The following is a 15,335-nucleotide window of genomic DNA, read 5'->3' on the forward strand; positions in this document are numbered from 1 at the left end:
TCTGTCCATCCAACTTCCTGCTATTTTTTCCTGATGCTTTGTTTAATTATTTTCCTTTAAAATGTCTTTATAAAGCGCCCATTTTTTTGTCCATAAATACGCATATACATTTACCAGTTCAAATACCACATACGAGAAAAGTTGTACAACAAGCACACATCCAGGGTGTCCAAAACGGAGGACAATCTAGGCTATTTGGGCTACGTGTGGACGAGCACAGACGTTTGCAGATGATGAAGTTTACATCATGTACTTGCCACAGTCCACTGGCATTATGCTTTCTGTGGTTCTCCGATAGGGTTCACTTGGGTCCACGAGACACACGAGTCATCAATGAATGCTATGTTTGCAGCCCAAGTGTTGGGTAACGTACTTGGCAGAAGTAAATATGTACAGAATACGTAAACATGACCAACCACACGTGTGGAAGCCTTGACGTGTACAAGAACAGCTGCTACCATCATGGGCATGCTGTCGTTGTTGCTGCTTAGACCTATTGTGTACACACTAAGAAGAACAACTATTTCTATTTATGTCACTTTTCAAATCCAGGGCTTCAACTGCTTCACAGTAGAGTCAGATAAACGGCACATAAACTAATTTAACGACAGTGTTAAAGACGTGGAGGCATTATTAAATGAAAGGACAGATAAGAGGTGATAAGACTCAAATAAAACCAGGGAACGCTTTCCAATAAAAGTATGTCATAAAAAGATCTCTTCAGCAGATTTCTTCAAGCAGATCTTTCCGGAGCATCGGCGACTCGACAGAAAATGTTCTTTGTTTTCAGGATCTCGGAGTATTGCATTAGGTGCTAAAGGTCAGAAGTATAACTAGACGTGAGCACTGAGAAGTTAAAGTCTATCCTAAAACACACTTGGAGCCAATGTTGACGTCTTGGCGACATGAGATGGTGACATTGGTGAACTCTCAGACCCTTGTAGAGGGGTTACACCAAGGTTAGAGTCCGCCAAGTGGACTAGAAAAGTAGTTTAATAACAACAGCTAGGTGTCCACAGCGTCTGCAGCCGAGTATAATCCAGGCTGAACATAAAACTCCCCGTTTCAGCTCAGTTTAGTTATTTTCATTTCATGGAATACAATTTGTAAAACCACATATTTGTCTTTAACTTTAGTGTTAACATTTGAGTTGTTTCCTTCAGGTCGAATACATCTTCAGTGACAAGACTGGAACTCTCACTCAGAACATCATGAGCTTCAACAAGTGCTCCATCAACGGACAGACCTACGGTTGGTGCACCAACACACAGAAACACACACACACACACACACGACGTCATCAATCATCACCTCATCAGGTTTTGTGCTGTTTGTGTTGCCGCCAGGTGAAGCAACGGACCCGCTGGGAACTCAGCCGAAGGTACTTTATCACTTTTATAAATTCAAAAACACACATTCGTACATGCATAAGAACGTAGTTTCTACTGTGTTCTGTTCTCCTGTTCACCATCAGAGGCTGGACTTCATCCCCTTCAACCCGCTGGCCGACCCCGACTTCTGTTTCTACGACGACAAGCTGCTGGAGTCGGTCAAAGTGGGAGATTCTCACACTCACGAGTTTTTCCGGCTGCTGTCTCTCTGCCACACCGTCATGAGCGAGGAGAAGAGTGAAGGTGAGTTCCAGAAGAGACGCAAACTAAAATCAACCACCAGTCTTTCATCCACTGACCTTCATCCATCGTCCGTCTGCAGAGGAGCTGCTCTATAAGGCTCAGTCTCCGGACGAGGGCGCTCTGGTGACGGCCGCAAGAAATTTCGGCTTCGTGTTTCGCTCCCGAACGCCAGGAACGATAACGACCACGGAGATGGGACGAACCGTCACCTACTCGCTGCTCGCTATCCTGGACTTCAACAACATACGCAAGAGGATGTCGGTCATAGGTGAGGAGACGTCATCAGATTTTTAATTTAGAGCAGTGAAGTAGGAAGAAACACCAAGAAACACACCGAGGCCTGCTGGAAAAAATTATTCTTTTTCCAATTTTACTTACTTGAAATGAAGACTATCCATTTTGCTTTTCATTTTCTGGCATCCAAAGAATTTACTGACCCATTCTTGAGAGAAATGAAACCAAGTCAAGCTGAATTATTAATACAGCACCATTAAACACAACCTGGGCAGACCAGAGCGCAACAAAAACAAGAGAGAACAGAACAAAAATACATTTGTAAAAGTAAATATTAGAAAAAACTACTAAAACAGGAGGATCAAATTCTGAAATAATGAAATGCTAAATTAAGACCACTAAGAGACACAGAAAAGCCCTAAAAAACATGTATGTTAGAGAGTTTTCTTATAATTTCACATGTAGCAGCAGCAGCATTTGATTGGAAGACGAAGGCTTTTCCAACAGTTACAGCTTCGCTTAGCAGGTATTTGCAGCAGAAGATGCAATATTTGTTGTAAAAGGACATAAAGCCAGGGTGAAAAATCAGCTCAAGCTTCTTCTGCTTCGAGATTTGCAACTGAAAATAAGAAAGAATCCGAAATGTTGATGTATAATAGTGGTGCTTCTGCTGATCCTTCACTGAATTCCAAACCTGACAGCAGATTTAAAAGGCATGTTGTCACCAAAATGACGTCATTTATCAGAGCCAGAAGCGATAAAAACAGAAAAAATGGTTGTATTTTCAACTTTCCAGTAGTTTTTTAAAACTGATCATCTGTTTAAAAGCAAAGGAAATATGCGCAGGAAAACTGTGTCCATTAGGAATGTCGTGTGCATATTTCCTTTGCTTTTAAAGCAACATTAGAAAAAATAAAAATAAATACATCAATAAATAAATAAATTGAAAACAATCATTTTAAAAATACATTAATTAAAATAAACAATTTATGTAAAATGTAAAAATGAACTTGTTTGTGATTTATGCCATCCTGCACAGAAGACATTTCTGAGTTCTCTCTACTTCTGGTTGTGGTTGTTCTGTTTCCACAGAGGTGCAGGACTTTATATTGCAGTAAAAAAAATGAAACAGTCAAATATATGTAAATATATATATATATAAAAAAGGAGCAGAAAGTCCCTGCAAACTGCTGCTTGGTTGATTAACTTACAAAGATGTGCTTAAATCCTGATAAACACGAGCTGACTGCAGATCAGCTGTTGATCAGGTTTACGTTTTATCCCTCAGAGAGTTTTTAACGTGAGCTATCGTTGTGTAAGTTGTCGTACTGAACTACAACTCAGTGTGGCAGCAGAACTCTGACACCGTACGAACCTCTGAGTACTTTTACTTCATAAAACTCTGTTCTTCCCCCGTCAGTGCGTAACCCAGAGGGCCGGATCCGTCTGTACTGTAAAGGAGCCGACACGGTGCTGCTGGAGAGGCTCCACCCCTGTAACCAGGAACTGATGAGCGTCACCTCAGACCACCTCAATGTGAGCAAACACACCGAACAAACCCGACCGACCCGGTGGAGGGATGGAGCCGCGCTGCCATCTAGTGGCTCTGCCCTCAAAAACAACAGATTTCTCCTGATCAGATAGAGTCAGACGCACATATTTTAACTTCAGAGGAGATAAAACTGTATAAAAGGAAAGGAAATTCCTCCACCAGATATTTCTCAGGAAAACAGAATTACACGACATGACAAACTGCAGTGCCTCGTAGAAAAGCAATAAGAGATCAGTGGCTGGAAACACAAATAAACTACAATAAAACTTGAACAGAAAAAGTAATAAGAAATGCTGGCAATGAAATGTTTGCACATGCATTTTAAATACTACACATGGAAATGAAATATGACACATCATAATAAACTGTTGAGAAAAGTAATTCTGCAAATGATATTGTTCAGATTTTTTTTTTCTGATTTCAAGGCTGCACAAAATTGAGGCAAGAAAACCATTTAGTTTTTCTGCAATGTGAAATAATACATGAATTTTTTTCTTTCTTTTTTTTTTTTTTAGCAGATTACTTGAATATCTGCATTTAAAAATAATTATTTCAGAATGATCAGGGTGATTTTAGGGGGAAGAGAATCTGCAGAAAAAATAAAATAATTCTGAAAAATGCAGGAAACAAAAAGTAATTTAGATTTTTTTCTCATAGTGCAACGCTGGCGAAGACATCCAGACTGTTGTTTGTTTGTTTGGGCTCAGATCTGCACTCTGCAGACAGAGAACCTGTTTTCAGACGTTCTGTAGCTAAAATATTTCCACACAACTGATTTCTTTTTGCAGCCAAATCTTTATTTTCCCACGTTTATTCTACGCTGCACACGTGGAGCCTGCATGTCAACAAACTCTGTATCTTGTAAATAACAACAACAAAATAAACTCAGTGGATCCTTAAATCAGAGTAAACGACTTTGATTTTTCATGTCGATCCGTTTCAGGAAATAAGATCGAAAAGAAGAAAAAAAGACAATCTGGCCTGCAGAGATTCACTGAGACGCTGTGCTGCTCCGATGTGAAGAATGCTCTCAGCCTAAAAAAATAAATGACTAAATAAATAAAATCATCTTTTGAGCCTCGCTGAGAGCAGTTAACAAGTGATGGAGGAGGCAGGGTAATAAAACAAAACAGACAAGCACAAGTAAGAGAAAGAAAACTGGTCTGGTTGCATGTTTTTTACCATAAAAATGAGAGAATAAACTACAAAACAGAAAAGAAATGAGTGAAATAGTTCCAAAGCCAGAGCAGCTTGTGGAGCGGTGATGCTCTGCAGGGAAGCAAATATTAACAATCTAAGAAACACATGATAAATCCAGACTACGTGTTAAAACCTGCACGGCTGGTATGTTGATTTAACCTCCTACTGACTATGAGCTGCCTTCAAACCTGCACGGAAACTTCTGGAATGTATTAAACAATACATTTAACAACAAAAATAAACAGGAGGAGGCCTGCTGCATTTCCTGCATTTCCAAATCTCTGCCGTTTTGCAGGAGTATGCAGCGGACGGCTTGCGGACGCTGGCTCTGGCCTACAGGGATCTGTCTGAGGACGAGTGGGAGGCCTGGTCGGAGAGTCACCGCTTCGCAGACAAGGCCACCGACTGCAGGGAGGACCGGCTGGCGGCAGCTTACGAGCAGATCGAGCAGGACATGATGGTCAGTTTCTCATGCAACATGAGCGCTGATGAAAGTGAAAACGCTGCTTTTAAAAAAAGGGGAACTTTGGAAGTTTCGTCGACACTCTAATTAGTCATGGGGGAATTTCTTTCTTTTTATAACTGTGCTGAGCAGTTTTTATCATGCAGGATGCTGAGGTACGTTCTGAATAGCACAGAAAGTGCTTGTTAAACGTGCTGTTTGTGTGTTTAGCTGCTGGGTGCCACTGCGATTGAGGACAAGCTGCAGGAAGGCGTCCCAGAGACCATCGCCATCCTCTCTCTGGCCAACATCAAGATCTGGGTTCTCACTGGAGACAAACAGGGTGAGACGAAGCTTCTACGGCCCAGTTTGCACATTTCACTGCAATATAAAGTCCTGCACCTTCATGGAAACAGCACAACCATGAAGAAACAAAGAGAACTCAGAGATGTCTTCTGTGCAGAATGACAGAAATCATTAAAAAAATAAAAATAAAAAATACAATAAAATAAATTTGAACTTCTTTAAACAAAAAAAACCTTGGAATCAACATCTACAATATTTTTTCAAGTGTCCACAGATGCATCAATACTAAAAACCAAATGGCAGCTCTACGTACTATAGATATTTAAATATTCTGATGTGTTTCCGTCCTCGTCTCCTCTCTGCTCGGTGTAAACGCCGCCTGCAGTTCAGCCGAAAATGCAGAAAACTTCTCTCACAGCTGAGTGACTCATATCTTGTTGGTTGTGCTGAAGAGCTCAACATATTTTGTTTTTTTACAGAATCTGGTTATTTCAGTTTATTTTTTCAATTTTTTTTAAAAAAAGATAAGACACATAGATTAAAGTGAATTTACTGAAATGATTGAGTGACTGAATGATTAGTTCCATCAAAACCCTCAGAGAGCTGAACATTTTATGAATTATTCTGTTTTCAACACATCGACTTGGATAAATAGTGTCGTTGTGGTGATTTTTTTTTTTTTTTTTTTAAATACGACATAAATTTTAAACCTGCCACCCGGTTTGGTGTTAAGAGCTTTACAAAGCACCAGAATTTGCAAAAATTCAAACGAGAAGAGTCACGTCTTTGTGTCTAAGTGCACATACTGCTGCACTCCTGTTGCCATCTGACACTAGATGTACCGGGTTCACGCTCAAACATGGAAATTAAAATTACAAAAATGTATCAAGTAAACATCTGGACATGCGATTTACTAGTTTTTACCATCTCCTAAGGGAGCCACAAAGCTGTCCTTAAGAACAAACTCGACTTCCAAGACAGAGGAATGTTGCAGTGAGACTACAAGCTGGTTAAACCGGCGACATGCAGCAGCATCAACGTCAGGACTGAAACACAAAGCAGCCGAGGTGACGACTACTAAAATTGAACCATCTTCTCCCTTCGTCTCCCCACAGAGACGGCTGTGAACATCGGCTACTCCTGCAAGATGCTGACGGACGACATGACCGAGGTGTTCATCATCAGCGGACACACGGTGCAGAGCGTTCGGCAGGAGCTCAGGTCTGCTGCTTCTCACTACACATATCTGCAGCTTCATTATCACGGCTTGTGTTTCCAGTTTTATTTACCTACAGTTAAATTCTGACAAGGTGCAAAATATCTTTAATTCCTGTCAATTTAAGACGTCAGCATTATGTGTTCCAGTTCAGAAATCCCAAATCAATTTCAGATATGTTTATCAAGAGGTCAGCATGATGGGATAAAAATTCTGATTAGTCACAAAGTAATTATGATTAGATATCATACATTTTAATTTCTGGACAGTCAAAATCAGCTACCAAATGTTTAAACTGCCTCATATATCTATCTTTTTACCTCCCAGTCTCTGTTTCTCTTCACACTGTGACTTTAAATGACGCGTATGCATGATTGCACGACTGCACAACCGAATCCACACAGCAACAACCACCAAGTATCAAAATGTGCAGCTCTGCAAATGTCCTCTAAAATGTGTTGATTTGAGAGTAGAAGTAGCATGTGACAAAGGTTTTTAATACCAGTGCCTTAAAGAGCACCAGAGGTTTACAATAAAACCGCTGCAAGTTTACTATTCAACAGTCAAATCGTCTAAATCTGATAAAATATGAAAGAAGATTTAACTACTGAGGAGCCCTGCAGTGACTCAGAGATAATCAGCTCAGACCAAATTCAATCATACTCATGCCAACTTGATTTATGTGGATTTTTTTATTTGACCAGTTGCTTTCTTTTGGCTGGAAATGACAAAAACAAGACGGCAAGACATCATGTCGGACATGTAAATGAATTTAGCTATAAATGCCACATCGACACATTTCATACACCTGGAATTTGTTGCGAAATTTTGAAAAAAATGCAGCTTCTATGTGATTCCAGATGTTCCTGTTAATTTCTACCATGTTTCAGAGTGTTTGAATCCACTACTACCTGAGAACAGCTGATGCAGCAGCTCTCTAGTCAGTTCCAAGTAAACAAGGAAACAGCATTATTTTTAGTTTAGACGTAGACATTTTTGTGTCATTTCCAGCCAGAAGAAACCTCTTAGTGAAGTTAAAATCCACCGTGTTCCCTCCCTCTCATCTCCTCTACGTCATCTTTGGTTTGTCCAGACGTTGATGTGGCGGTTCTTGTGTTTTTCCTGCAGGAGAGCGAGACAAAGGATGATCGAAGTGTCGCGAAGCAGAGACGGAGGCAAAGAGGAAGCAGCGGAGGAGGGATGGAGGGAGGCCTGTTTTATGGGCAACGGCTTCAAGGAAGGACAAGAAGGAGATAATTCAGCTTCAGCAGCAGCAGCAGCAGCAGGAGAGAAGCAGCTGCAGTGTCCTCCTCCTCCTCCTAATCCTAATCCTCCTCCTCCTTCTCCTCCTCTTCCTCGTCCTCCCTCTAACTTCATGGACAACATCTCTGGAGAGTTTGCCCTCGTGATCAACGGTCACAGTCTGGTACGAATAACACCACCTCACACTCTCTTGTTATACACAAGATAAGATAGTTTCTCTCTTAAATCCAATTTTTCCAGTTTCTGGCCGTGTTTTGCACATTTTTACTCACTGTGGGCTCATTTTTCGCTGCAACATAAAGTCCTGCACCTGCAGAATGATGCAGTTAGAAAGTCGGATATCATAAAAGGAGAAAGAAAAAACGTGAAAATTGTCTTAATATTTTTTACAAAAAAATGTAGACATGTTTTCCACATGTTACCAATCCTGGGGGTGTCTACATGGTATAGATCATTTACCATTTGCATTTTTACAACCTCTATAAACATACTTTGCTTTACTCTGCACATCAGCTGTAGAAAGATGTTTCACCATGCTGAATGTATCTTCCAACAACTGGCTCCTCTGTTCACTGTTTCTGAGCCATGCTGCATTTATTTTATTGATCCAGTAGGTTTTCTTTTCCTTTCAGTCTCTCTAATTTGTGTGCATACTCGTCTCCTCTCTGCTCTGTGTAGACACTGCCTGCAGTTCAATCCCTGAAGCTTCGTCACCTGACTGTTGATTGTAGCCGAGTCGCTGGTGGCTTCTAGATTGTGCAAAAGAATGCAGAATTTTGAGATTTTTCTTAATAGAATCTGGTTAATGCAAAAGGTATATTTTTTGGCAATTTTTTAAAACGAGACATCTAGAATAAATCTTAGGTTCGGTTAACTTTCCTGATGGAACCGTGCGTCTCACATGATACACTCAAACGAGTTCCGAGAGTTGAAAAAACTGATCGTTCTTTCTGTTTTAAGTGTAAATTTCCAGATTTTGGAAAGAAAACACTCCTTTCAAACCTGCTGTTCACTGTAAGGGTTCAGAGGTTTTATTACAATCAACTTCTTGGCTTTCCTTCATTAATTATCCTTAAAGAAAACCCAGTACGCTGTTGGTCAGACATGAAAAACAAACTATTTGTATTATGCTATGAAGTGCATTTATAATATAACTGGATTTTCAGCAGCATTACATTAACAGAAATGTTATTTGCATCAACAAAACATTCGTCCTTCAGATACTTTTTTTCTCCAAAGCTGCATCACTGACTCCTAATATTTTTCTTCTGAACTTCTCTACTCTTTCTCTTTCCCCCCTTCAGGCCCACGCACTGGAAGCTGACATGGAGACGGAGTTCGTGTCGACGGCTTGCGCCTGCAAAGCCGTGATCTGCTGCAGAGTGACGCCGCTGCAGAAAGCTCAGGTGGTGGAGCTCATCAAGAAGCACAAGAAGGCCGTGACGCTGGCCATCGGAGACGGAGCCAACGACGTGAGCATGATCAAGAGTGAGTCCACGGCGAGAGGCGGAAGACGCAAAGAGAGAAGTCGGGTTTCGCCTGTCGTGTCTTTGAGCCTTTGAGCAACGGGAATTCTCAGCAGAAGTGCGACACGACGTGTTGTTTGTCTGCAGGGTTTTATGCGCAGTGACGGAGGCTGTGTGGAAATGTGTGTTGCAGCGGGTGCGATGTCTTCATGATGTCGGGTTTCTGGAGTCTGCGGAGTTTCCTGAACTCATTACAAACTCGATGTAGTGCTGAGAAACATCGATCAAACTCTCAGAGCTTCGGTTTTCATTTTCCAAGAAACCGAACATGCTCAGTTAGGAAAATGTGCACAAAGCGATGAAGAATATTTGCAACTGATTGCATTTTTAAAATCAGATTATGCACCTCAAAGCATCAACAGGAAATGGAACAAGTACCACCTGGAAATCTCTGACAATCTGTAATGAATGCAGAGGTTGTCTGTGATCTTATATCAGTGTGAATTCACCAAGTTTCTGATTTACAAAGTTAAAATCCCACCACAAAAATGCAGAGTTCCTCTTCTCATATGATATTAGAAGATATTAAATAGCATCTCAGTGATTCAAATTCTGTTTCTTTTGCAAGTGTTTTTGGTTTTCTCTCCATCTTTCTTCTGCCTCTGTCTTGTTTTAAAACTACAGAGGCTGCATTTGCAACTATAGCTGGCAGTTTGGAGCATTTTTTTTGTGCAAACTCAGGAGAATCTTAAAGGAAGATATGATGGACGACATGCAGCAAACAAAGTTTCGCTACGCGTCCACCTGTTAATCGTAAATCTGCAGAAAATGTCAGCAAACTCGAGTAAAACGTAGACTTTTCTTATTCCGCGGCAATTTCTAAATCGCATGAGGTCTCCAGGTCACACTAGGTTCATCCAAACAGGGCTTAAGGTTGTTTTTTTCATCTTTAAAGGTGATTAAAGTGTAACTAAACCAGAAACTAGAAGTCAAATGAAGGCGTTAACCCAATAACTCAACACTGTTTCTCTAAACGTGTTTGTAATAATCTGTTTGGTAAGTCGTTGCATCACCGTGTGTGTTTATCTGAGGGTGTGCATCACATCTGCACGAATATTTCCCCTTAAAATGAATTTATGCAAGTTCAAAGCAGAAACGCAATCAGTGCAGCGGGTTTGCGTCCTGTGATTTCTGACCTTCAAAACTTTTTTATCTTCCCCCATACAGACGTCAGGCTTAGCAGATTGAAAACATCGTCTAGCGTTCAGCTCTTGGCACCAAATCTATGGATAAAATGTTGAATAATTTATTGAACAGGTCATAAATTAAACCATTTATACACTTCGGGAACGGTGCTGTGTTAGAACATGATGGAACTTTACCTAAAGGGAAAGTTTTCTCCTCGACATTAAATGTAAAGACAGTAAAAGAAAAAGAAAATAAAAATAAAGCCGCAATAAAGAGTCACACTTTAAACCAATCACACAGATTAACCTTGTAGTTATGTTAAGTAACGCCAAAATGATAAAAAGAACAACATTATTTGCCTCTTTGTTGGTGTTAAGAACATTTTAGTGTCTAGAGGTGGGAAGTACATTTACTCAGTGACTTCCTCATTTTATTTCCTCTTCAATTAATCATGTTGAACTTTAAATCAGAAAAAAAATCTCATTATTTTATCAAAACAAATTGTTATTTAAGAGAAAAATGTGCTATATCCTTTGTTTTGTTCAGAAAATAACTCATAAAATCCCAGAAAAAAATACATGTTGAGTGTTAAGAAGACAAAAACAAAAGGCCAACACTGTAAGAAAAAAATAAAAAATACTCACATCAAACATCTGCATTTTTACAAATAGTAAATTGACCTATTGCAGCGTGTAACTGTGAAATTAAACCATATTACTGTATTTAAATCTGCTAAAAACATCATTATTTTGCAGATACTTGATGTTATCGCCACCATTTGTGACAGTTTTTAAACAATATTCAGTCAGACTTTTACTTTAACTACAGTTTGCTGCTGTGTACTTTCACTCATGCAGGACTTTTAATCCTAAGTAGGGACCGGTATTGGCATAAAAATGTAATATCGTTATCGTTTTTTTTTGCCTGGAATGAAAACCGATAAAACAATGCCTGGATTTCGCCGGCGCGCAACTGGTGACGACGTCAAACTGCGTCGTGAAGCGTGTGAACAAGCGTGGCTGCAGCAACAAACACATAGCGGTTGATATCGAAAACTGAGAGTTGGACAATATCGGACATCCCTAATCATAAGAGTATTTTACTTTGCTGTGTTTGAACTCTTACTTAAGAGTCTGAATAACTTCTTCAACCACTGATAGAATGACATCAGATTTATGAAGTGATGCAGAATCTATGAAATGTTCGTGTTTTATGTGGGTTTCCTGCGATGCTGTACTCTGTATTTGAAACACCCAGGACCAGATTAATCCCAGTAAAACGACACCATATGACATTAAAGTTGTTTTTTCTGACCTGCATTTGACCCACTTTAATATTTCTCCTCCAGGCGCCCACATCGGAGTCGGTATCTCGGGTCAGGAGGGCATCCAGGCGGTGCTGTCCAGCGACTACTCCTTCTCCCAGTTCCGCTTCCTGCAGCGCCTCCTGCTGGTCCACGGCCGCTGGTCCTACCTGCGCATGTGCCGCTTCCTCTGCTACTTCTTCTACAAGAACTTCGCCTTCACCATGGTGCACTTCTGGTTCGGCTTCTTCTGCGGCTTCTCTGCTCAGGTCAGAGGTCAGAGAGATGAAACACGTCCAGATAAAAAGGGTCCTGATTATTGAAACGTGTGTTTCCTGTTTCTTCTGCAGACGGTGTACGATCAGTACTTCATCACCCTCTACAACATCGTGTACACGTCCCTCCCTGTGCTGGCCATGGGGATATTTGACCAGGTCTGTTCAGCCTATCATTTTGTATACATATATATATACTGTCTTTGATAAATAAACTGCATGAAAAGAAATCTATTTTCACCAACAATAAACACGAAAACACATTGTTAGTTACGTCCGCCATGATGGCACACGCTGCAGGAACGACTTAATGTATTGTAATGACATTTAAAACAGATATTCAGTGTCTCCACAGGATGAAAACTTAAATGTTTCACAGGTGACACATCAAGAGAAATGTGTTTAAGTTTAAATAATGGACTGGCACGACATTTTCACAGATAATCATGGCCGCTTGCTGATCTTATCTGTTTCCCATAACAACATTTATTAGCAAATGCTAAAACTCGACCTGGAATTCCATCCAAACAAGCGTTGCATAGTTTGAAACCAGCCTGAAGGTTTGGCTAAACACTGTCACCATCAGTAGCTTTTTTTTTGTTGTCTTCACTGATTTTATTTATGTTGTTGTCCTCTTTTTCTGTACCTGCGTAGGGAAAACAGGTGCAAACTAGCTTCTAGCTAACTCATTTACTTTTAATTGTGAGCTGTCCCTGCAAAAATAAACAAGTGAAAGAAATGCTAACATGCTAAGCTAAGATGTTAAACATAGTACCTGGAGTGGTAGCGAGGTGAGGCATGTGGAGGACAAAACGTTACAACGGCAAAAAGACAAAACAGCTGCAAACAATTCCTCCTACCAGCTCAGAGCAGAGCATTCCTCCATTTGCCTCCCAGTTTACCTGTATGTATACTGCCGGGTGGGCGTGGCTTCCCAGTTCAAACTGGCCAATCAGGTCAGACCTTTAGAGGGGCGTTGGCAGAGTGAACAGCAAAAACACACGATTTTCTTTTGACTTTTCCAACAACGATGCATCAATTAATAGAAAAACAATAAGTCATTAATACTGAAAATTCAACATAAACAAAACACTTGTGCTTCGTTTTATATTCACATCAATTACTTTGAATTTCATCACACATTTATTGTCCAATCACATTCACGACCCTTGACCTGCTCATCTACCAATAAAAAGCTGAGTTTGAGGCTCCTTCCTCTTAAAGCCGCAGCACAAGATAGCTGCAGCGTTACCGGTGATGCATTTTTCAACAGGCTGTTTGTTTTAATCAGACAAATAAACTTTAAGAAGAAGTTCTGTGTGCAGCTGCTGGACTTGTAAAATTAGGCAGAAGTTTGGTTTGATGCTTCCAGCTGTTTGGGAGTCTTAGAAGTTAGAATATCATCAATTATGGGTTTAGAAAATCCTAAAGAAACCTGGATATTAGTTACTTGGACAGTTTGATGAGCTGCTATTTGGTTAGATTAAATCCTAAATTCATCAGAAGAATAGCATTAATTGAGATTGGTATTTCATTCGTCACCTCTGTGGCTCTCACAGGTTACATTCAAAAAAGAGAAGGACACCAGCGTACAAATCGTGCTGGTCGAAGAAATAAGGTTCCAAAATTGCTGGTATCTACAGCAAATGTGCAAATTGTTAGCATTTACCACAAAAAAGGTGCAAAATCATTGTTATTTACGGTAAAAACTAAGAAAGAGAGCATTAAAAAGTCTAAATACAGTGTTAAAACAAAACTAATAGTGTGTGGAATTTGTATAATAATGTGTATTATTAATATTTGTGTGATAAATGTGGCACCGTGTCTGAAAGAAGCTGTGCAGAAAAGGATCTTTGTTATCTGACTGACAGAATGACTGTGAAGCAGCGATGTCACATATCTGAGGCCTGATATTAACCTGCTCACTGAGACTGTGTTATCTGATGTTAACTTTTGTGATTCAAGTTTTATTTGTTTTCCTTTTTACAAGACAAATCATCCAAACATTAACATAATGAAAAGTATAAAGACAAATACAATATAAAACACTGAACATAACAAATACAACAATAACATGAGAACCATCACCCACCCCCTCAGAGAGAATATATGTATGCATGTATGTATCTGATGTTAACTCGTCTGCAGAGTGTCGTTTTATTAAATGTGTCCTCTCCCTGTGGCTGCAGGATGTTCCGGACCAGAGGAGCCTCGAGTATCCGAAGCTGTACGAACCAGGGCAGCTCAACCTGCTCTTCAACAAGCGGGAGTTCTTCATCTGCATCGCCCAGGGCATCTACACGTCGGTGGTGCTGTTCTTCGTGCCCTACGCCATCCTGTCCGACGCCACGCAGAGCACCGGCGTGCCCCTCGCCGACTACCAGACCTTCGCGGTCACCACGGCGACAGCTCTGGTCATCGTGGTGAGCGTGCAGGTGAGTTTGTCTCCTGCTATATTCGACCAGTGTTTGCTCCACCGTCGTGTGCTGACTGTGCACCTGGTGCCGGCCTCTCTGCGTGTTTTGCAGATCGCCCTCGATACCGGCTTCTGGACCGTCATCAACCACGTGTTCGTGTGGGGCTCTCTGGGAACGTATTTCACCATCATGTTTGCTCTGCACAGTCAGACCCTCTTCAGGATCTTTCCTAATCAGTTCCACTTTGTAGGTTGGTCGCCTGTTTTCTCTCCGTTTATCTGACGTGGCTCAGCTGAACAAACACTGTAGTTTTGTTTGGCCTACATAAACGAAGGAATAATCTGCTGACAACATCAGCCGGCGTTTGTTTGGCTGCACACATGCATGACTTTATGTCAGAAATGGTTTGATCTCTCACATGTTCGTCAAATGTGGTGAACACCAAAGAAAACAAGCTGGCAGGTTTAAAAGAAACACAACATTTACACCATTTATTAATCAGACTATTTATCAACTGTAAAAACTAAAAGAATTATTAAATTTCCAACTTTTAAACAGTCCTTGACGTGCAGTTGGGAAACTTTAACCAAATGTAAACCTGAAATTTGCTTTATTCTACGTGTCTACTTCATAAATTCACCTAAAAATATGCAGTTTGCACCAGATTCTGTTAAAAAATAAAAATATCTTTGTGCCTCAGAGGAGAAGACAAGCATGAAAAGAAAGTAAAGAGACTGAGAGCAAAATGAAACCTCAAATAAATGCAGCATGGCTTAAAAAAATAGTTAAATATCTATATCGTTGGAGTTTCCAAGTGTTCGTAACACATGTGGACATTT

The 15,335-nt window shown here is 40.4% G+C and overlaps 1 protein-coding gene across 1 annotated transcript in view; it reads left to right on the forward strand.

Annotated features, from left to right (window-relative positions):
* The window catches only part of atp8b2 (ATPase phospholipid transporting 8B2), a 47,213-nt gene that overhangs the window by 27,043 nt on the left and 4,835 nt on the right, over positions 1–15,335 (forward strand). The window contains exons 14-27 of the mRNA XM_008287734.1: positions 1,164–1,251; positions 1,347–1,381; positions 1,475–1,634; positions 1,714–1,902; positions 3,289–3,404; positions 4,916–5,080; positions 5,294–5,405; positions 6,484–6,589; positions 7,713–8,010; positions 9,152–9,335; positions 11,850–12,073; positions 12,155–12,238; positions 14,269–14,514; positions 14,608–14,746. Of these exons, the coding sequence (XP_008285956.1) occupies positions 1,164–1,251; positions 1,347–1,381; positions 1,475–1,634; positions 1,714–1,902; positions 3,289–3,404; positions 4,916–5,080; positions 5,294–5,405; positions 6,484–6,589; positions 7,713–8,010; positions 9,152–9,335; positions 11,850–12,073; positions 12,155–12,238; positions 14,269–14,514; positions 14,608–14,746 (2,146 nt within the window). The remainder of the gene's footprint in view (positions 1–1,163; positions 1,252–1,346; positions 1,382–1,474; positions 1,635–1,713; positions 1,903–3,288; positions 3,405–4,915; positions 5,081–5,293; positions 5,406–6,483; positions 6,590–7,712; positions 8,011–9,151; positions 9,336–11,849; positions 12,074–12,154; positions 12,239–14,268; positions 14,515–14,607; positions 14,747–15,335) is intronic.

Source organism: Stegastes partitus, unplaced genomic scaffold, assembly GCF_000690725.1.
Source record: "Stegastes partitus isolate 25-593 unplaced genomic scaffold, Stegastes_partitus-1.0.2 Scaffold517, whole genome shotgun sequence".
Lineage (NCBI taxonomy): Eukaryota > Metazoa > Chordata > Actinopteri > Pomacentridae > Stegastes > Stegastes partitus.